At 45.1% G+C, this 23,446-nt stretch overlaps 1 protein-coding gene and 1 long non-coding RNA gene across 2 annotated transcripts in view; one reads left to right on the top strand and one right to left on the bottom strand.

Moving 5' to 3' along the window:
* The window catches only part of CPLX1 (complexin 1), a 215,318-nt gene that overhangs the window by 84,920 nt on the left and 106,952 nt on the right, over positions 1 to 23,446 (bottom strand). The window contains exon 3 of the mRNA XM_084629748.1: positions 3,026 to 3,201. Coding sequence (XP_084485874.1) covers positions 3,026 to 3,201 — 176 coding nt within the window. The remainder of the gene's footprint in view (positions 1 to 3,025; positions 3,202 to 23,446) is intronic.
* Positions 1 to 23,446, top strand: part of LOC311521412 — a 29,268-nt gene that overhangs the window by 4,419 nt on the left and 1,403 nt on the right. The window contains exon 2 of the long non-coding RNA XR_014711893.1: positions 22,471 to 22,800. This is a non-coding gene — a long non-coding RNA (uncharacterized lncRNA). The remainder of the gene's footprint in view (positions 1 to 22,470; positions 22,801 to 23,446) is intronic.

Below are 23,446 nucleotides of genomic sequence, written 5' to 3'. Positions count from 1 at the left end.
GCAAGAAAGTGACGAGGGAAGGGTTAGTTACCCTGTCACACAGCACAGGAATCATAGAATCATAGAATCATAGAATATCAGGGTTGGAAGGGACCCCAGAAGGTCATCTAGTCCAACCCCCTGCTCAAAGCAGGACCAATTCCCAGTTAAATCATCCCAGCCAGGGCTTTGTCAAGCCTGACCTTAAAAACCTCTAATGAAGGAGATTCTACCACCTCCCTAGGTAACGCATTCCAGTGTTTCACCACCCTCTTAGTGAAAAAGTTTTTCCTAATATCCAATCTAAACCTCCCCCACTGCAACTTGAGACCATTACTCCTCGTTCTGTCACCAGGAACCTGGTGTCACCCAATGAAATGAGCAGGCAGCCAGTTTAAAGCTAACATAAGGCAGTACTTCTTCACAGGACACAGAGCCAGCCTGTGGAACTCATTGCCAGGGAATGTTGTGAAGGCCAAAAGTATAACGGGGTTAAAAAAAGAATTAGATAAATTGAGGGAGGATAGGTCCATAATGACTATTAGCCAAGATGGTCAGGGTCCCAACTCCATGCTCTGGGTGTCCCTACACCTCTGACTGCCAGAAGCTGGGATTTGAAGACAGAGGATGGATCACTCAATAATTTCCATGTTCTGTTCATTTCCTCTGAAGCACCTGGCACTGGCCATTGACAGATGACAGGATACTGGGCTAAATGGACTATTAGTCTGACCTTCTTATGTGCTGGGGGTTCATTCGTCTCCTGTTAAGAAATGTATTACTCACGTTATCCCCCTTATATTTAAAATAACCCGCTGGCTTTGGCTAGAGAACCAATCCAGCAAAGCAGAGCTTCCTTTATCTTCCCCATTAATGAATGTTCTATCTACCACCATCACAAGGAGACAAGCTCCTTTCAATAGCATTTTTTCTTAGAATGAAATCCCTCAATTTTGTTATTGACTATTCTCCTTGAAAGCTGGTATTTTATCTAGACTCACACCTGGGGCACAAGAACAATCTATTCATAGAGCATCCCCTTTCCTGAATCTTCATGATCTGTTTGGAATTGTCGACCCAATTTGGATGCCCCAGATCTTTAACCCAGGCCTGGGAGTTCCCAGACAGCCACTGTATTCTGGCCTCCCCTCTAATGTCTGCCAAAACCTAGTGGGCTTCAGCCAAGGTACCACCCACTGGAGCCTCACCCGGCTCCACCAGTTGGTCCAGCTGCACTATTTAAGACAGAAGGAGGCACAGGAAGTTAGTCTGAGCAACAAGGTGACTTCCTGTTGTGGTTACATTGGACCCTTCTTCTTGCACTCTACTCTGTTCCTGATTCCTGCTCCGCTCCTGGCTCACCCCTTACATGCTCCTCCTCTGGGATTGATCCCTGCCTTTCCTCCAGCTCCTGCCCTTACACCTTGCTTCCAACTATCAGTTACCAGTCCTGGCTCCAACCCCAGCCTCAGACTTTGGACCCTGACTCTGGCCTGATCCTTGGCTCTGGCATTTGGTATCTGACCTTAGTTCCAACCCTCAGCTTCGATTCCTGGTTCTGACTCTGGCTTGACCCTTGGCTCTGGTAATCGACAGTTGACTCTGGTGCTAACCATTGGCTTCGTTTCACAACCTGGATGCTGCTCTGCCCACTAGACCTGACTCCTGCTCGGACTACTACACCAGACTGCCTACATTACGGTCCATAACCATTTCCTTTAGATCCCGATTCTTTCTGTTTTGTGCTAGGATTTAAATTCTCTCTTTGTCTCTTTCGGAGGTCAAGCACCAATTCTGACAGTCAGCATCATCATCTCACTCGAGAGCCCCAGTCTGATTGATGCTATCCCCACATTGGTCACCTGAATATATTCTGAGAATTGGCCCAGTCCCCACCACCATGTGATAAGATCTTGTCTGAAACTCAACCCCTTCTTTCTTGGGATCTGCTGTTACCCTTTACCTCTGGACATGCAACATAAGTAACAAAGCCCTTGTGCACGACTATACTTGCAGACTCCTCCACTGACTATTGTCCAAGAGTCCTCTCAGGTCTGTTCAATTCAAGGATGTCTCCCTGCAGGACTTCCTGTTCCTTCTGCTATTTCTCCCACCTCTGAGAGCCACTCAGACTTTTACATCTTGGATCTGGTTCTAATGAGACCCTCTTGATCTGGTTACCACAGAGAGTCAGCAGAATTGCTCTACACCTCCACACAGGGCCATAAGGGCTGATACACTGCCGCATCTGTTTCCAATCATGTTAAGTTACATCAATCTCCTTGGCAATGCTTGGATTTGTACTTTTTTTTTCCCCAATCACCCTTTAAACTTTGCTTAAAATCCTCACAATTATTGTGTTACTTTATTCGTCAGGCCTAACCCTATGGTTGCTCTGCACCTGGATTTCCCATTAACATCAGTGCAAAGAAGGCTAGAACAATGTTTCCTGATATTTAATTCTTGCAGATGTTAAGTGAATCTCTCTTGTTTTACTGTTCTATCAGACAAACTGGTTCCTCATGACAAGAATCATGCTAACAAACATGGGAAGTAGAGATGAGTTGTCCCTTTTCATTCATAAGCATTCAGGAAGTCTTGGAAACAACGCATTGAATAGCAGGAGATATTTGGACTTTCTTAGAACAAAAACCATTGGATGATGGTATTTTGTATAAATCAACTATATGACTTTGGAGAGTCAAATGACATAAGGGTAGGGATGGGAAAGGTCATGGTATGTTTCAGTTATTTTTGTACTGATTAATGAGCAATGTACAAAGTACTGACCATCCGTCTCCATCCATCCAGAATTCCCATTCTGGCATCACAACACTTTTCAACACATGAGGCAGGTTTAGCCAGGAGAAGGCTCAGGGCAAGAATACAGGCTTAAAAGTTCAGTGCAGCAAGGCACTTACCTGGTGTTTCCTGATCACTCAACAAACTCGTCCCATAGTTATTCCATAATCAGCATAAAATACCAGCTCCCTGTTAGGAAGGGCACACATAGGTTCGCACAGCATGCTCTGAAAGCAACACCTACCTTGTCTCGAATGCCTTGTCGCATCACTTCTCTTTCAGCCTCCATCTTTGCATATTTGGCTTTCCTTTCCTCCTCTTCCTGCCTCAGGGCTTCCTGTCGTTCCTCTTCTTTCTTGGCGGCATCAGGATCTTTCTCTTCATCTCCTCCCAACATCTTCCCCATGTCTTTGGTAGCCCCTAAAGAAAATATACAAGAAGAAGACAGCGTGCATGTTAGGAAGAACCGATTAAGGGACAGGTGAATACAAGCCAGCCCTTTCTTGTAGTAAAGTGGCCATAATGGGGGTTAATTGGGCTACCCAGAGTATTCTGGGATGGAGCCATGCTCCACTCCTCCCTTACTTCCTGTTTCATCAGTAGGAGTTTTCCCCCAACTCTCCGAGGTAGCTGGATAAAGCAGCAAGGTCCCGGCCTGCAGTCCTGTGAGTAGAGAGGGGATTTCATTGCACTAAGTGGTCCCTTTACAAAACTTCTGTTCCTGTATGTTCACTAGCTAAAAGTATGAGCCCATCCCACTTCCTCTGCCTTTGGAAAGGGTTTTCCATCAGACACAGGGAGGTGAGCCAAGCTCAGAGGCAGGAAAAGGTCTACACTTAGCAAAGGAAACAGCAAAACAGGCCAAAAAATACACAGGCAAGCTCTTCTGCAAGTCCCCAGCTTGCAGCCAGTGACTGTGGGTTTGACCCGTTTGACGTGGTTACCCAGCAGCAGTGAGATGGAGCATTGAGGAGAATGCAGAGAGCGCCGCGTAAGTGCCTAGTTGATGTAAACACGAGTGGCTCTTGACCTTTGGGTGTGTGCTGCTGCAGCAGGACAGTTAACCAGCCTGCTGTGCGGAGCGCTGGTGGCGCTGTAATTTAACCGGTGTTGCAAGGGAAACGCTACAAGAGCAGAGGAGAAAATCCTGAATGCAGAGGTTAGTATCCCAAGCCGAAGGAGCACGCTGGCAGCAGTTGTGAGTTAATACATAGCCCCAGCGCCGTAACGCTATAGACGAGCAGGGTTAGATAGTGGCTGAGAGGCCACGGCCCTGGTCAGGGGACTCGGCAGAGCAAGGCCTCCCTAGAAGCAGTACTGGACAGATTTGTGCCAACAGCATCTCTGGGCTGTTCCTTATGTCCAGGGGGCACCTGCTCCACCCCACCCTGGGATAGCACAGACTGCATCGGCCCTACTGGACATGCTGGGGCAGGCAGGGCCACAAATCTGCCTACTCCTCGTCTCCCTTTTTGGTCTCTGGCTCCCAGGCCTGGTGCTCTCCGGAGCCAACTTTCCACTATTGTGTGTGGCCCTTGCCCAGCCATGCTTCTCGCATGCACCCCACTGCCCCCCCATAGCTGCACTTGGGCCACTTACAGACAAGGCCGGAGGCACCTAGAACCATGGGCACGGTGTTGATCCTTTGGGTCTGTCGGGTGGGTATTCGCTGCAATGCTTCATTACAGTCCCACTGATATGAACAGGACTGAGCGATGCCACAGTTACACTGATCAATCTGACCACACAGACCCAGGCTCTACAGGCTGCCAGGAGAGTAAGGGAGACTGCGGGTTCACCTGCATTGCAGGCACCCATACAGGCATGCAGAGCAGCCACTGACAGACTCCCATTCCTCTTCTACCCTGGGGACCAGGGCATGGGCAGGCACAAGGCACAGAAGCACCACCTCTCAATGTGTCCTGGCCCCTGCTCCAAAATGGGCACAGAGGGGGAAGAAATCTGCACTAGCAAGAAGTGCTCGCACCCTGGAGCAAGGGGAGAGCAGGAAGCAGACTGTGACTTTTTGGTTCCCTTCCTTGCTACAAGCTTACCCTGCCTTGGTCTAGATAGTGGATGGTCTAGATAATACTTATTCCTGCCATGAGGGCAGGGGACAGGACTAGATGACCTCTCAAGGTCCCTTCCAGTCCTACGATTCTATGATTCCTTGGGGTGGGCTGTAAAGTGCTAATCCAGTCCCAGTGGCATATTGTGGACTGTGTTGGAATTACAAACTATCACTTTAAGAATATGTGTGCGGCAGTGGGTTTCCTGGTCCTGCTCACAAGTGAGGGGGCTCTGGAGTGAAGGGTACAATCAGAGGAGTCTGGTAAGAGCCAGCTTAAAACAAAGTGGGATGAGTTGGGCCTCACTGCTTTAGGGAGCAGCCTTTTTCCTCTCTCTGTCTTTGTCTCATATGTGTTAGTCTGATTTCTAAGAAATGAAGTTGTGTTATATGGCAACCTTACAGCCAGAGTATTTATGTTTTGATCTAAGTTCATAGAATCATAGAATATCAGGGTTGGAAGGGACCTCAGGAGGTCATCTAGTCCAACCCCCTCCTCAAAGCAGGACCGATCCCCAATTAAATTATCCCAGCCAGGGCTTTGTCAAGCCTGACCTTAAAAACTTCTAAAGAAGGAGATTCCACTACCTCCCTAGGTAACGCATTTTAGTGTTTCACCACCCTCCTAGTGAAAAAGTTTTTCCTAATATCCAACCTAAATCTCCCCCACTGCAACTTGAGACCATTACTCCTAGTTCTGTCATCTGCTACCACTGAGAACAGTCTAGATCCATCCTCTCTGGAACCACCTCTCAGGTAGTTGAGAGCAGCAATCAAATCCCCCCCATTCTTCTCTTCCGTAGACTAAACATCCCCAGTCCCCTCAGCCTCTCCTCATAACTCATGTGTTCCAGTCCCCTAATCATTTTTGTTGCCCTCCGCAGGACTCTTTCCAATTTATCCACATCCTTCTTGTAGTGTGGGGCCCAAAACTGGACACAGTACTCCAGATGAGGCCTCACCAGTGTTGAATAAAGGGGAACGATCACATCCCTCAATCTGCTGGCAATGCCCCTACTTATACATCCCAAAATGCCATTGGCCTTCTTGGCAACAAGGGCACACTGTTGACTCATATCCAGCTTCTTGTCCACTGTAACCCCTAGGTCCTTTTCTGCAGAACTGCTGCCGAGCCATTCAGTCCCTAGTCTGTAGCGGTGCATTGGATTCTTCCATCCTAAGTGCAGGACTCTGCACTTGTCCTTGTTGAACCTCATCAGATTTCTTTTGGCCCAATCCTCCAATTTGTCTAGGTCCCTCTGTATACTATTCCTACCCTCCAGCGTATCTACCTCTCCTCCCAGTTTAGTGTCATCTGCAAACTTGCTGAGGGTGCAATCCACACCATCCTCCAGATCATTTATGAAGATATTGAACAAAACTGGCCCCAGAACCGACCCTTGGGGCACTCCACTTGATACCGGCTGCCAGCTAGACATGGAGCTATTGATCACTACCCGTTGAGCCCGACAATCTAGCCAGCTTTCTATCCACCTTAGAGTCCATTCATCCAGCCCATACTTTTGTAACTTGCTGGCAAGAATACTGTGGCAGACAGTGTCAAAAGCTTTGCTCAAGTCAAGGAACCACATGTCCACTGCTTTCCCTTCATCCATAGAACCAGTTATCTCATCATAGAAGGCAATTAGATTAGTCAGGCATGACTTGCCCTTGGTGAATCCATGCTGACTTTGCCTGATCACTTTCCTCTCCTCTAAGTGCTTCAGAATTGATGCCTTGAGGACCTGCTCCATGATTTTTGCAGGGACTGAGGTGAGGCTGACTGGCCTGTAGTTCCCAGGATCCTCCTTCTTCCCTTTTTTAAAGATGGGCACTACATTAGCCTTTTTCCAGTCGTCCGGGACTTCCCCCAATCGCCAGGAGTTTTCAAAGATAATGGCCAATGGCTCTGCTATCACATCCGCCAACTCCTTTAGCACTCTTGGATGCAACGCATCCAGCCCCATGGACTTGTGCACGTCCAGCTTTTCTAAATAGTCCCGAACCACTTCTTTCTCCACAGAGGGCTGGTCACCTCCTCCCCATGCTGTGCTGCCCAGTGCAGTAGTCTGGGAGCTGACCTTGTTTGTGAAGACAGAGGCAAAAAAAGCATTGAGTACATTAGCTTTTTCCACCTCCTCTTTCACTAGGTTGCCTCCCTCATTCAGTAAGGGGCCCACACTATTCTTGACTTTCTTCTTATTGCTAACATACCTGAAGAAACCCTTCTTGTTACTCTTAACATCTCTTGCTAGCTGCAATTCCAGGTGTGATTTGGCCTTCCTGATTTCATTCCTGCATGCCCAAGCAATATTTTTATACTCATCCCTGGTCATTTGTCCAATCTTCCACTTCTTGTAAGCTTCTTTTCTGTATTTAAGATCAGCAAGGATTTCACTGTTAAGCCAAGCTGGTCGCCTGCCATATTTACTATTCTTTCTACACATCGGGATGGTTTGTCCCTGTAACCTCAATAAGGATTCTTTAAAATACAGCCAGCTCTCCTGGACTCCTTTCCCCCTCATGTTATTCTCCCAGGGGATCTTGCCCATCAGTTCCCTGAGGGAGTCAAAGCCTGCTTTTCTGAAGTCCAGGGTCCGTATTCTGCAGCTTTCCTTTCTTCCTTGCGTCAGGATCCTGAACTTGACCATCTCATGTTTTCTTTGTGTATGCGGAGAACATAATAAAAGCCTGACCTAGCGCTACACGATATGAAAGTGACAAAGTTCATGCACAGACACTGATAGCACCTCGATATCTTGCCCTCCAGTCCTGGGTGAAGTAGGAGAATCAGCTTTTATGGTCCTTTATGGCAAACTCTTCTATCAATTGATTATTTGGATAAGAATGGAAGGTACTTGTCCTAGCTATGAAATCTTTCAACAAATTACAGAACAATTCATGATCAGCTTGGTTCAGAAATGGAGGACAAATTGGGCAGCATCTCAAAGGTTTTTGTTCTAAATCAAAACCTATAAGAAGGTTCTCAGGCACAGCAGAATGACTTAGTAACTGTAGGAATATTTTTGAGATCTTTTGATTTCTTCCTGCACATTTCTTCTCTGCCTATTTTAGATTCCGCTGGGCTTCGACTTTTGCCAGCACGGTAAGCAAAAGTGTCTAGCTTACACTGAGTGTTCTCCCAAATCTCATCCAAAGAGTGCATTGTTTCACCATTCCTGTCCATGAAAGCTGAGAACTGTGTAGTTTTTTAGCTGGTTATTACATGTGGTTCTAATTGTATGAGGGAAAATAATGATGAACAAGCGGTTTTTAGTCCCGTACACTCTCATTGTTTACAGGGATTTTTTTTTCTGGCGGTCCTTTTCCCCCCTAGCATTCTGCATGACACGTTCCTGCCCAGCGTTTGCCATGAACACTGACAGACCTGTGCATTCTATTGAGACAGAATGAATCTTATCTTTTAACTCATGTATGCTACATTCTGTCTTCTCCTGAGCAGGGTGGAAGAGGGTATAAGGAAGTCCTTCCTTTCTCATGCCTGACAACTTGGGGGTCCTGAGCTGCATGTCTGATGGAGTCCAAAGCCAAAAAGCGGGTGGCCAACTGAGACTCAAACAGGGCCGTCTGGCTTGCTAGAACTTAGGAGGGTAGGTATACACAGATGGCATACACAGGGCTGATTATACAGTGAACTTCTGAAGCAGCCCTCCTGTGCCTATACATTCACAATCCATTGTGATATATATTTAGTAGCTTGATTTCCCCAGAAATATTTCCACTGGTAACCACACTGTTTTAGATTCAGTGCACTACCAGGTTATCTGCCCTTAGTTTATCTCCAGCTGGAGCTGCCTGGACCACAGTGAACTAGTTACTCAGGAAGCTGAATTCTGCAACAGAAAAAGTGATAGGGCTATTGCCTTTAAGCATTGCTTTGTATGCCAGCATTATGTCATAATGCAGCCACAACCTGGCATGTTATATATGAAATAGACTAGACATCCTCTTTTTCCCCCCTGAACTAGGCATGGCTGACTTTTTGAATCCTGTAGATATTTAATTCTAAAATCATTCAGTGTAAAGGGCACCTTGAAGAAAGGAAACCTAGTTCCCAGGGTTCTTGTTGAGTCTTTTAACTCATCAGAGAATTCAAAGCCGTTCTCTAATTGCTCTGAATATTACACTGTGATCCCATTGTTAATTGATGGGAATGTAATGTATTACAAAAAGCTGCAATGTCATGTTACATTTTAACTTGTATTTTGGTGTGGAAGCACTTTTTTATGTCTCTTTTATTCCTCCTCCAAATGTTCAGTTTTCACCATTATTGGCCACTGGATAGCAGCTTTTAGCTGGGTTTTTTAGCAGTTCAGTGACAGGACTCCTAAGAATTAATTTACATTCAACTGAGACTTGCAATTACAGTAACAGGCAGGAGGAAACAGTAGACAGTTCTTCCCTCTAGCCTTCTGAAGCTTCTACGGAAAGAAAGTAAGACCCTGCTGGTTGAATCTGTATATTGAATCTGCAGGGGAAGGGTGGGGTTGGAACTGGTTATTCTCATGCTTTTCCCACCAGGAATCCCATGTGATACGGGAATCTCCAGCTGGGGATAGCACAACAGGTCCTGGTCCATGACTAGGCATCCTAGGCCTGATGATAATAATAAATAAAATAATAATAATAATTAATAAATAATATGCAGCCATTCTCTGGCCTCTTTGTGCTACAGAGACAGGCAAACCAGTCACAGCAGGGAAGAGAATCTGATTTAATGAACTATGTTTCTAAAGCTTATGCTTCAGGGCTTCAGCCTGCTACCTGAAGGGGGTCAGGAAGGGATTTCCTTCCCCCACAATGTAATCTGGGGGCTTTTGGTCTCCTTGTTCTGAAGCATCAGGGATGACCACGGCTGGAGATGAGACACTGGGTGGGCCATGGCTATGAGTTGACACCAAGCATTCTCTCTCTCTCAGGTGCTTGGCTGGCTGGTTCTTGCTCAGGGGCTCAGGGTCTAACACAATCGCCATATGTGGCGATGGGAAGGAATTTTCCCTCAAGTCAGATTAGCAGGGACCTTGGGGGATTTTGCCTTCCTCTGCAACATGAAGTGTGGATCGCTTGCAAGGATTATCTGGGTATATCTCACTTAGTCAGTCCCTTACCCTCAGTCTCTCCTATTCTCTGCCTGTGGCACATAAAAGTCTAGTCTCTCATGGGCTGTGATACTTTGGTCTTATTTTGGTTGTTGCGTTAGTATGTGAGTGCTGGGTGGTGTTGGTGGCCTGTGATGTAGAGGGGTCAGACTGGATGATCTGGTGGTTCCTTCTGGCCTTAAACTCTATGACATCATCCATGCTTCTCTGGGGGAACAATTCTCATCTCCCATTTGTGTGACCCTAGAATTCCTTACTCTGAGTCATGTTTAAAAGCCAAAAGAAGTAGGCCTCTGAGTGGTCACTGCCCAGTAAAATCGTTGACGTTGGGCTCTTTAGTCATTGTCCCCTGGGACTTCCTGTGATGCATCATACTGACATTTTTTTCGTATTGGGATTAATATTCATTGTCCGAGCATCATCGTGTTGTATCATCGCTTATGAAGCAGCTCGATATAAACCATTTTTCCTACCTAGCTGTAATTCAGTGGGCTGCTTTAACTCATTATTTAATTGCTATATATAGCACCATGGGAAGATGCAGAACATCAATAGATTTTAAAGCCAGGTGGAACCAAGCAATGATCTAGTCTGACTTCTTATATGTCACACACCATAACTGCATAGCGATGCTATTCCTGCCCTAAGGATCTGCCTTGAGAACGATAACTGGGGAAAATAGCATGAGACAAGATTTGGTTAGGGGATGATTTCATAAAGTAAGGTGGCAAGGCATCAGGGGCCTGACCCAAAAGTCAAGGGGAGTCTTTTCATTGGCTGCAATGGACTTTCGCTCAGGCACCATGATTCAGCAAGGTACCCCCACATATGCCTAACTTTGAGCACATCAGTAATCCTACTGAAGCCAATGCAGTTCTTGTGCTTAAAGTTGGGTACCTGCTGGACTAACTTGCTGAATAAGGGCCCAGGTTAATTTCCTAAAAATTTTACTGACATATTTATGCTTCGGGGACTTGGTGGGTGGACTATGGCAAATGATGGGTTTTGAGGAGATCTGTAAGGGGAGAAGGTAGCAGAAATATGTTAGAAATAATGTTCTAAGCAAAGAAACCTGGAAATTTCCATACAGTATAAATGGCATGGATTAGAAGGTACACCTTGTCAGTGAAGAGTGATTTGTGCCAGCAGTGCTTGTGTGGGCACAAGGTGAATGCATAGAGCTTACATCTGAATGTGCAGAAAGACTTGTTTGCATTTTCCCATCTGAAAACGGCTTGCAGAAGTACCCCCCGATGACAATTTGCTTGTGCCTTTGTGAGGTTTATATGGCAAGGAGATTCTAAGGGTGCAACATATGGCTCTGGCTGGTAGACATTCTGAGAGTAGCTCATAGATATTTCATAACATTCTGACCAAATTTTCAGAGTCAATGTCTGAAAATTTTATCTTCAAGTTATGAAATGTCAATGAGCTACTTTCTGAATGTGCTATCATCTAGAGCCATAAACATTAAGATCCACAAAAGATGTTAACATTTTGCTGTGCTTTACACTATAGAGAGCCTAAGAACTGACTTTTTGATCATTCTATTTGTATCAGAGCCTTATTTAGAACTAACAGAAGGATCAACCTGATGTCTCTGAGTTTCTGAGTCACAGCATGATTTTGATCTAATCATCTGAACTCCTGAAGCTAATCTTAGCGTACTTCGAAGGAGAGGGCCTGGAGAAGTCAAAGGGTCACTTCTCTTTGCAACGTCTCTTCAGAACTGCCCTCCTTCTATACTGACTCAGCTTGATTTCACATCTAAGCCAGCTTTTTACATACCACCCCAGAGAGACTTTTCTTCTTCAAGGCTACAGTGTTACATTTCTTGTATTGTGGATAAAAGTTGTTCTCCGTTTCATTAGTGTCTTCCCATTTAGTCACACAGTATCTTTAACAAGGATTAATTCAATACCAGGAAGCTGAAGCTACTGAAAAAGTCTGTAGCAATAATTATGGGAACTGTTTTCTTAGGGAGTGGGGAAGGAGAAGTCTTCATTTACCACTTGCTCGTTTGGCAGGAAAGCCAAGGCCATATTTATTTTGAGACTTCACAAAGGGCTTTCTTATGCAGATGCCACTAAACAAGAAAAATATGCAGAGGAATCAGTTATGTTTTCTTATCAGATTACTTTCATTCCTGGCTTTTATATCTTGCCAAGTTACCGATAAATTCCACAAATGCCTCCAAACAATTCTTTCTGACTGTAGTGACACCAAGTTTCTCTGTTACCAAGCCAACGAGACACTTCTGTACATAATGCTATTCTCAGTTGCCTGGCAAAAATGTATGTGACAATTTTCCACCACCCCCCCTTTAATTCTCAGGAATAAATGAAAACATAGACCTCTGACCCCCTTGCCTTGTTCACCTGAGATCAACAGGGCTACTAGTGTAAGATGAGCAAGATTCAACCAATAGTAGAGATCTAGTAACTCATCATTTGACATAGCCAACAACTTTGCTAACCAGCAAATCTATTTCTGCATCTAGGCACAGGTATAAATCTAGGTCTGGATACAGACCCCATAAATTTATTTGCTTTAAAGAGACTAATCTGGTTTAAGTATGACAATGTCTCCCAACACAAACCATTGAAAGCAAGGAAATAACATGTTATGAGACACCTCTTCAGCCACACCCTAATGCCCACGTGGTACATTTGCATTGGCAATGATGGACACCACATCCTCACAAGGGACTTCCCTTCTACCTCCAAACACATGTGAGGTACGTGTGTGTGTAGATATCACAAAACCTTATTCATTAATACTTGTTAGCAAGTTTCAGACATTCTAAATCAAAACATTAAACCAGAAAAAATAAATATAGGGCCAGATCCACAGGTGGGGTAAATCAACCAGATCTGACGCACGGATTTCGTGGTTTGAAAAAAATTGCAGCTTCTTTCCTTGCTGCAGTAGCTGATTTTCATAAATGATTCCTTGTAAATGAAGTTTGACATCCACAGATTTCCAGACTCACCGTGTTTTCTAATGAAATTGCCATAGAAATTGGCTCTCTCATATAAGTGGAAAATACTGTTACGTTTGTCTCCTGTGGCAACATTTAGATTGAATAGGAGGAAAAACTTCAGTCAGTGAGATCTATTAGGACTGTGGGATAAGGTAGTGGTCTTGAGATACTTAACAAGCAAGCTTGAAAAAAGCAGATGAGACTATCCTGTTAAGGGAACTGTCCTGAATTGGTCTCTGCAGGATGGGCTCGGTGACCTAAAGAGATCTTTTCTATCTCTAAAATTTCTTATTCTTTGTGTTATGAGGAGACACGTTTTGTTTGCTGTCAATTCCCATATTTCATTGCATTTTCTCTCCTCAGCAGAGATCAGACAGGAAGAACTGGCTTCCTTAGTCTGATTTTGTGTGGAGGCATCACACAGCTAAACAACATCAGCCTCATGTCTCAACTTCTCATGGCAGGGATTGCCGAGGTTTTGTGATCTTTGGGGATGGCAGACGGGATTCTTGTTTTCTGACTGATCTAATTCATGAGACAACAGGGATCCATTTTAAATAAGGAAACAGACAGTATTTTGCCATATGCAGTGGTGTCATAACCCTGTTGGTCCCAGAATATTAGAGAGACAAGGCGGGTGAGGCAATATCTTTTATTGGACCAACTTCTGTTGACAAGAAATTTAACAGCAACATCTATGTGTTAACTACATATGCTAAACAATCTGTTCCACCTTGCATTTAGCTGTGACACTCTGAGTATCTTTCCTAATCCTGAAGAAGAGCTCTGTGTAAGCTCTAAAGCTTGTCTCTCTCACCAACAGAAGTTGGTCAAATAAAAGATATTCCCTCATCTGCCTAGTCTCCTGGTTAGTATTTTGCCATTTCATCTTGATGATGGAGAAGAAAGCTTTGTATGTGTCCTCTGAGCAGATGACCTCATGTCTCCCTCTTGCTCTTCTGAGTGCATGTATCCTTCACAGCTTCTCTGTCTGTGGCAACACTTGCTTCTCATTAGCTTTGACTTCATTAAACAAAATGTAGGATTAGCCATGCACTGTAAGGCCACTGGTCCTTTTAGTCAAGTGTCCCACCTCTAGCACCAGAGTGCTCCAGATTAAGGCAAAAACAAAACAAAACAAAATCTCCTTTCCAAACCCAGGAATGTATGTATCAGTTGACAGTGCCATAGAGAGGAAAGTCCCTTCTTGACCCTTCAGTAGGTGCCTTATAACGTGAGACTTCATTCTCATCCTCTTTGTATGCATAGCTATCCATGTTCACGACTCTAAAGAATGGTAGGAAGGAAAACAGCACAATAAAGATAATGGATTTCAAGAAGGCAGACTATAGCAAACTCAGGGAGTTGGTAGGTAAGATCCTATGGGAAGCATGTCTAGGGGAAAAAACAATTCAAGAGAATTGGCAGTTTTTCAAAAAGACATTATTAAGGGCAAAATAGCAAACTATCTCACTGCATAGGAAAGATAGGAAGTATGGCAAGAGACCACCCTGGCTTAACTAGGAGATCTTTAATGATCTGAAACTCAAAAAAGCGTCCTACAAATAGTGGAAACTAGATCAAATTACAAAGGATGAATATAAACAAACACCACAAGTATGTAGGGACAAAATTAGAAAGGGCAAGGCACAAAATGAGATTCAACTAGCTAGAAACATAAAGGGTAACAAGAAAACATTCTACAAATACATTAGGACAAGAGAAAGACCAAGGAAGGAGTAGGCCCATTACTCGATGGGGGGGAGGGAGACAATAACAGAAAATGTGGAAATGGCAGAAGTACTAAATGACTTTTTTGTTTCAGTTTTCACCAAAAGGTTAATAGCGAGCTATTGTCTAACATAGTGAACACCACTGAAAAAGAGGCAGGATCAGAGGATAAAATAGGGAAAGAACATGTTAAAAATTACTTGAATGATACCCTGCTGGGAGGGCTTACAAGTGCTTTGGAGGATAGGATTAAAATTCAAAATGATCTGGACAAACTGGAGAAATGGTCTGAAGTAAATAGGATGAAATTCTATAAGAACAAATACAAAGTACTACATTTAAGAAGGAACAATCAGTTAACATAAGTACATAAGAACGGCCATACTGGGTCAGACCAAAGGTCCATCTAGCCCAGTATCCTGTCTTCCAACAGTGGCCAATGCCAGGTGTCCCAGAGGGAATGAACAGAACAGGTAATCATCAAGTGATCCATACCCAGTTGCACACATACAAAACGGAAAATCACTGCCCGGGAAGGAGTACTGCAGAAAGGGATCTGGGGATCATAATGGATCACAAGCTAAATATGAGTCAACAGTGTAACACTTGCAAAAAGAAAGCAAACATCATTCTTGGATGTTTTAGAAGCAGTGTTGTGAGCAAGACATGAGAAGTAGTTCTTCTACTCTACTCCACGCTGATAAGGCCTCCGCTGGAATATTGTGTCCAGTTCTGGGCACCACATTTCAGGAAAGATGTGGACAAATTGGAGAAAGTCCAGAGAAGAGCAACAAAAATGATTTAAGGTCTAGAAAAAATGACCTATGAGGGAAGATTGAAAAAGATGGGTTTGTTTAGTCTGGAAGAGAGAAGACTGAGTGGGGACATGATAACAGTTAAAAGGTTGTCACAAGGAGGAGGGTGAAAAATTATTCTCATTAACCTCTGAGGATATGACAAGAAGCAATGGGCTTAAATTGCAGAAAGGGAAGTTTAGGTTGGACATAAGGAAAAACTTCCTGTCAGTGTGGTTAAGCACTGGAACAAATTGTTTAGGGACGTTGTGGAATCTCCATCATTGGAGGTTTTTAAGAACAGGTTAAACAAACATCTGTCAGGAATGGTCTAGTTATTACGTGGTCCTGCCGTGAGTGCAGGGGACTGGACTAGGTGACCTCTTGAGGTCCGTTCTAGTCCTACGATTCTGTGATTCTATGTTATTAATGGTCATCAGAGCAACTGACCATTTAAAATAAAGCAAACCACAGTGTGTGTCTCAGTTACTTAATTATATATGCAATGCCCACGGAGGCCATGGAAGGAGTTCATGTTCTGGGCCCATCGGAAAATCACAGAGAGAGGCATTGCACTGTCAGATGTGCCCTTCTCTCTTGCTTTATTCCAGTGGCATGAGAGGCAGCGAGAGACGGAGGAGTCTTTGTTTTCTCCCCTTTCTGATCATGTTTCGTTTCTCTTCCCTGTGCTCCTATTTGTTCCCGGTCTTTGTGACACATTCCCACTTCTAAGTTTTTCCCTGATCTGAACCTTTATATTTGGTCTTTTTTATGGTGTTATTTTTCATCTACATTCTCTTGCAACCCATCTAGGTCTCCTTTAGGACGGTAAGAAAAGCTGGGCTTCTTTAGTTCAGCAAAACTGAAGGCTGAGAGGGGATCCATCCTGGGGGTAAACCCCAGGGAGGAAGAAAAGCTATTTAATCTAAAAAACAATCTTGGCACAAGAAGAAATTGGGCTAGGTTGGCCTTGAATACATTGAGGCTGGCAATTAGAAGAAAGTTTTTAACCATCAGAGGAGGCAGGTTTTGGAACAGCTCCAATAGAAGTAGTGGGGGCAATCAACTTACCTGGCTTTAAGATGGAGCAGGATAAATTTCCGAGCGGCTTGCCTGGGGTATCAGGGAACTGGACTGAGTGACCCAGGAAGTCCCTGCCTCTCTATATTTCTTTTCTCTCTGCTCCTATTATCTTTCTCAGTCTCTAGTTAAGCATCTCCACTGCAGGGTAGGGGTTCGGTTCCTTTGCTTGTGTAGATGTGCTCGTGCGGGGCTCACCGAGCTGGCATGAGTATAAATAGCTGGATAGCCACGGGAGCGTCGGGAGCGACAGCAAAGGCGCAGCTTCACCATGCCAAGTACATACCCGCTGGTTTCCGGCAGGGTTTATACTCAGCACGGCTCAGCCGGGCCTCCACTGCTGTTACTGGGGTGACATTGCTATGTATACGCACGCTAGTTCCATGAGAGCCAGCGTGAGTGTGTCTAGACAGGCAGAGGTATCACACCACCAGCTCGCAGTGTAGGTGTAGCTTCTGTGACCCATTCCTACTCGTAGGTTTCTCTCTGTAGCGGGGCAAGCACCCTGCTCCAGGGAGAAAGGGGTTAAAACCAGCTCTGGGCAAGAGCTGCCCCGAGGAGCCAATCAGCGGAAGGCAGGTAGCAGCCAATCCGGGCCCAGTAGGGCTGGTATAAACAGGGCTGTGAGCTAGGAGGCAGGCAGTCTCACTCCAGCCTTGGGGTGGGAAGGACTGGGCTGCCTGGGAGCACAGGGTACTCTTCAAAAGAGCAGTGCTCTGGAAGGGGCAGGCTGAGCTGGGGAAGTCAGGCCTGGCGACCTCCCAGGCTGAGGCCTAAGGAGGTACTGGGGCTGCAGGGAAAGGCAGCAGCTCCAACCTCCTAGCCAATGATGGGTAGCCATTGCAGACTGCAGTTTGCCTCTGAGTAAAGGGGCTAGATGAGGTCTGGCAGGGGGTCACTGAGGCCAGATTGGCTCAGGGGAGTGGAGTTCCCTGGGTAAGGGGCAGAACCCCAAGGTAAGGGGCACCATGGTCCAGGAGGGACATGGGGCCTACACGTGGTGGAGATAAAGGGACTGCAGAGGGACAGGTAAGGGCAGGGAGAAACTCGCCAGAGGAAGGCGCTCCTGAGCTGGATACGTTAATTCCCGGACTGACCAGCAGTAGGTGCTGCACTGGTGAGTCAGCGATCTGCTACACTCTCCCAGTCTGAACTTTTGCATTTGGCCCTTCTTTTCTGGTGTTAGTTTTCATCTAAACTCTCCTGCAATTCACGAGGGCCTCCTAGTGGTGCTGACTACATGTGATGATTACATGCATGCCATTCAGGCCAAGACTTGAGCAAGGCACGACACTACATTTCAACATTAGAATCATAGAATATCAGGGTTGGAAGGGACCTCAGGAGGTCATCTAGTCCAACCCCCTGCTCAAAGCAGGACCAATCCCCAATTAAATCATCCCAGCCAGGGCTTTGTCAAGCCTGACCTTAATCCTCAGCTCCTCCGTCCCTGTGACCCAGCTACACCAGGGGAGTAGCTTTGGAGGGGCAAAGTCAGCAAAACCGCCATGACTGAAAAGCCAACATCTCTGCATTAGTCCATACATGATGCCAAGGCACCTGTAACTTCCCCATCCATTTGAAATTACTCACACAGCTTCAGTATAGCCAGGAAAGAGAGAGAGAGAGCTGAATTTAATGGCTACAGCCCTTGCCTGAGAGTTGAGGGGGATGCTCCTATGCTCACTGATGGCTTTATTCCAAAAGATTTTTTAAAAAATTCAGAGCCAAATAGCCTAAAGCACCTGTTCATGGGCTATTCAGGCGCTTGTGAAAGGGAATTCGTGATCTGTTTATAAATGAGTACAAGGGGTTTTCCCCCTTCTGGTTAATGTGAAGGCATTCAAACGTTTCTGTAATGAATGACCTCCAGTATCATGCCTCAGCCACATGAGCTAGGCTGGCTTACAGATTGAGCTCTGAGCTCCAAAGGCCGCCCTCCAGCAGCTCCAGCTCCTTGCTATGGGAACTTTCCTGCTTTCACTAGAGACCATGTGAACCTCATCCCTTTGCACTGCAGGTCAAAGGCCCCATGGACCTATCATTACAACCGCTCAAGGAGCTCGAGGAAGGATTTCTCAGTTATCGATGGGGTCACCCACATCTCCGAACCGTGTGTGTCGCCAGTCTAGATGGCAACATGCAGTTGTTATAGTTATTTTGTCTTCCTTCCCCACAGCCTGCTCGTTTGTCTTACCTGCCTGTCACATCTCGTCTTCTAGAATGCAGTCTCTTTGGGACAGGGGCTGTTATTCACTCTACGTCAGCACCTAGCCCAAGACAGCCCAGATTTAATCAAGGCCTCTAGGTGCTACTATAGTTTGAATAACTAAATAGATAAAAAAATGGCGGTTTCTGCAGATGATTCCAGCATGAAACCTGCAGATCTTTTAGAATGCTGCACTCCTGAAATGCAATGCATTTTAGCTTGTAGTGTCATAACTGGTTTTCAGGGGGCTAAAATATAAATCTTGAAAATGTTAACGTGAGGTTGAAACTTGGCATAGAAGACCTCAAGTACGACACATTTCAGATTAAAATGTATTTCCAGTAATTTTACATTAGAAGATTACTGCTCAATACTGCAAATGTTCAGGTGTTCTTTTACAGGCATATAAGGAGGTGGTGTGATCTAGTGGATAGAGCACTGGAATGGGCATCAGGAGACCTGCTTTCTACACCCAGCTCTGTAATCAGCCCACAGTGTGATCTTGGGTACATCACTTCCCAGCTCTGTGCCTCAGTTTCCCCATTGATAAAACAGGGATCGTGATGCTTACTTCCTTTGTAAACTGCTTTGAGACCTATGGACAAATGTGGTAGCTTCTAATTCCTTAGTCAGTTTGAGTAGCACCTAATTCCATGAGTAATCCCACTGAAACCACTCATGGAGAAAGGTGTTATGGGCTTGGACCCAGTGCTGGAGCCATTTAGTCCAAATTAGTGTATTAAGACACAGTTTTCAGGCCACTTGTCAGTAAAGTGGAGCAGAGCTTTTAGAAACCAAACAGAAATTATCACGAGTGTTCTATGTAGGAACCCGTTTCTCTGCGAACGGCCACATCCTTCTGCAAAATAAACCCCTTGTGAGAAGTTTTAAGATTTAAACGTAGTGGCCTAAATCCACCTCTCTCGCCCCTCTGTTGGCTTCAGTGGGGTAGCAAAACGGGAATTTGAGCCGGTTTTTTAGCAGCCATATTAGCCCCCTTGTCACTATCATCGATTGAGTGAATGGGAAGAGGGAGCTAAACAAGAGGCAGGCCTACTTAATCAAAAATCTCCTTTTGATTGAAGTCGTAAATATAGATTTACCAGTCCATCAGGTAAGTAATGCGTGTTTTCCAAAGACGCACTCTATGCAAACTCAGATATGTATTTACCCATTAGGACCTAATGGCTCCAGAGGAACCATTATCATTTATCAGATAAATAATACCAGCATCCTAGTGAGGCCTCCCTAATGTGAATGTAGCTGATGCCAACTAAAACCTCCCTTGAGGAACCACAGGAGTTCTGAAGAGACCACTCTAGTCTCCTAGGTGCAGTACAGGTCTCTGTGAAGGGCTATTATTCTTTCTGAAAAGAGGAAAACCACAAAGGGAATTCAAAACTCAAGCCAGATGTGACATCCTTTATGGGCCCACTATTGCATGACACTTACTGAAAAATGGCAGCCTTAATTTTCTGTCCCTGCTCCTCAGCGATCCTCTTCACAGCTGAAATGTCTCCGGCCAAAACTCCCTCTCTGCACTGCCAACACACAGCCTGGAGCAGGGCTGCAAACTCATTTGAAGAAGACAGCTGAATTCTGTGTTTATGTATGGCCCTTAGGCTGCAGTCTGAATTCACGACCAGCTGCTCCCCAGAGCACACAGTAAGATGTCCACTGATGGCAGTGGGATGGTTAAAAAGAGATTAAAGAGAGAGCAAGACCTTTTGTAGTAATGAAGCCTAGATCCTCAAAGGTAGTTAGGAGCCTTGTTCCAATGGGAGTTAAGCACCCAAATATCTTTAGGAATCTGGGTCTAAACCTATTTGTTCAGTGTCTTTTTGCTGCATTCATCATAAGAATGCCTATATTGGGTTAGATCAATGGTCCATCTATCCCAGTATCTTGTCTCCCAACAGTGGCCAATGCCAGGTGCTCCAGATGGAAGGAACAGAACAGGGCAATTATTGAATAATCCATTCCCTCTTGTGCAGACCCAGCTTCTGGCAATCATAGGTTTAGGGACACCCAGAGAATGGGGTTGCATCCCTGACCATCTTGGCTAGTAGCCATTGATGGAACTATCCCCCATGAACTTATCTAATTATTTTTTTAACCTAATTATACTTTCAGCCTTCACAACTTTCCTCACCAGTGAGTTCCACAGGTTCACTCTGCATTGTGTGAAGAAATCCTTCCTTATGTTTGTTTTAAAACAGCTGCCTATTATTGTCATTGGGTAACCCCGTTTCTTGTGTTATCTGCAGGCATCATTCAGCACTGCTACCCCCTTTAGGCCACTGCTATCTCTGACCTTTTGTTTCTCTTCCTTCCCCATCCTCTCTTCTGTTTCTCTCTCCCTTCCCCATTTTGTAAAGTCTTTTCTGTCCTTTTTCTGGCAATAAACCCCAATTCTCAACCCGGCTGTCTTCACTGCCATTTTCTACTCCCCATTCCATCCATTGACATGACCAGTGATTAAGTAGTTCATCTTGACACTGCAGATGGGCTTTGAAGTTGACCCTCCAATCAGATTCATAGGGGACAGTGATATCCCGTGCCTTTGGAAGGTTCTCTCTGAAGTCCATGAGGGCTAGAAACTCAGTTCATGAGTCAGTTAAAGCTTAGATTCTGGACAATCTGAATTCATCACCTAGGCTGGATGTTGCAGGGAGCTGGAGAACTAAAACCCAGGTCTGCAAAGCTCAAGGTGAGCAACGCTTCCACACTGCCACCCAGCAACTGTGAGCCAGAGCCAGATCCATGCATTACAAAGCCAGGGCGGGGGACTAAGCCCTGCAGGAAGTATCACCCACAGAAGACCTCTGAATTCAGGTCAGATTCTAATTGTCCCTGTTCCCTCCACTTCCAGCTTTGCCAAAATGCTTTACATGGTCCAGAGTTTCCATGTAAAATCCTAGCATCCTAAATAGCTTTCCCTTCCCATTCCAAAGTCTTCTGATTGTTACAGAACAAAAACAGGGTTAGTAGTTCACACTGCATTTTCAACGTAGATTTGATGGTGGCCACCCTGCCACCTAGAGCCATTGGTGTGCTAAAACAAATAAAAAGCAAGCTGATTTGCATAGCTAAATGAGAGATCCTGGATTTGAGTCATTTGGCTCAGATAATGATGGCTGTGCGGGGACTGGAAGGTGCAGAAGAGGTCCGCTTTGAGGTTTAAATGAGCACTTTTAGCATCCTTCTCTGCACTTTTGGGAAACAAAAGTTTCTCATTTCAACTCTGTTTGTTGGCCCAAAAATCTCAGGTCACCGCATTGATAAAAGCAAACCTCTGCCTCCAGCTTACGAGAAAAAGAGACTGGAGAGATTTTTTTAGCATAGATTTTCTTTCCTCTTCCCATTTAGCTATTTCGGAATGATTGTAACGAGCTTTTCAGGTATTCATCGGCCTTCTGTTAATCAAGTTGGGGAGAAGTACATTTGTTCCTTTTCTGAATCATAGCAGACAGAAAGATTTTGGAGATTTGCAGAACATTTTAACTTCCCCTCCTGTGCTTGGCCATTAGGAAAAGGATAAAGAAAAGTGCATTCCATTAAAAGTGGCTGGACCATTTGAATCCATTACACAAATAGCCACCTTTTCAGCCACATGCCATGGAAAGAAATTCATCTCTCTGCTACACTGGTGTAATATCACAATCTCTCTCTCTTTCATTCATTCATCATTGCTCTCTTTTCAGAAGCTGTTGCTACATGCATACCTGTGAGAATCCATGACACATTGAGAAGAAGAATGGATACAATATTCTCCAGAGCCACAAAAGCAGGGAGTTGTATTCGGATTCCTCCTCGTCTGATTGTATTGCAAGAGAAGGAACCTGGGCTGAATTGTTGGAATGGTTATTTTGGATCAGACCCGAAGGCTGCTGGAGTCTTTCCATTGGATCAGGTCCTGACTGAGCACTCTATCAAACAAACAGCGAGACCTTCAACACATGGGGCAATTTCCAATGGCCAGATTAAACTCAGACCCTCCTTGAGAAGTTGCTTCAGCATCCAGATGTTCAATGGTAATTAGCATTACTGTGGGATGCTGTGGGAAGCCAGCAAGTGCATGTGATAACAATGGGGCAGGTTGTGTCCCTGATCTGAGTCGAGGGCTCTTTACCTACAGATCTCCCAACCTCTGAATAGGAAGGGGAGGAGTCCATCTGCCTCTCCTTGTCCCCCTATGCAGCGGGGAGCCCCATAGGTGATGGGATCCATGAGGAGGAAGGGGGAAGGATGAGGGTAGATAATATGGTTCTCATTGCCCTGCCTACGAGCCCTGTGGTATTTACCTGGGGGTAACAGCTTTGGGTTGTGTTTGCTTTCCCGTGCCCAGTGTGGATCCCATTCAGGGAAGGCCCCAAAGATATAGGGAGAGCACCCGGTCTCCAGAACTGGTGTGCAGACACAGGACCTCTGTGCATGGGATGGTCTGATGATACCTTGGGATCTCTAGCATTTGTATTCCACCCCTGCTTCCTCGCTGGAATGATGGGAAACTCCAGGGGAAACCTTTGCAGAGCTTCCAGCATACTGAGCCATTACAAAGGGGCAGGAGACCCAGCCCCCCTGTCATAATCCATCATTTGATCTGATTCAACAGTAATAATAAAATAAAATTAAAATAAAATAAAATAAAAATAATAATACCTAGATCTCACATAGCAC

This window comes from Lepidochelys olivacea (assembly GCF_965140295.1).
Source record: "Lepidochelys olivacea isolate rLepOli2 genome assembly, chromosome: 5".
Lineage (NCBI taxonomy): Eukaryota > Metazoa > Chordata > Testudines > Cheloniidae > Lepidochelys > Lepidochelys olivacea.
This window is presented reverse-complemented; position numbering and strand designations above follow the sequence as displayed.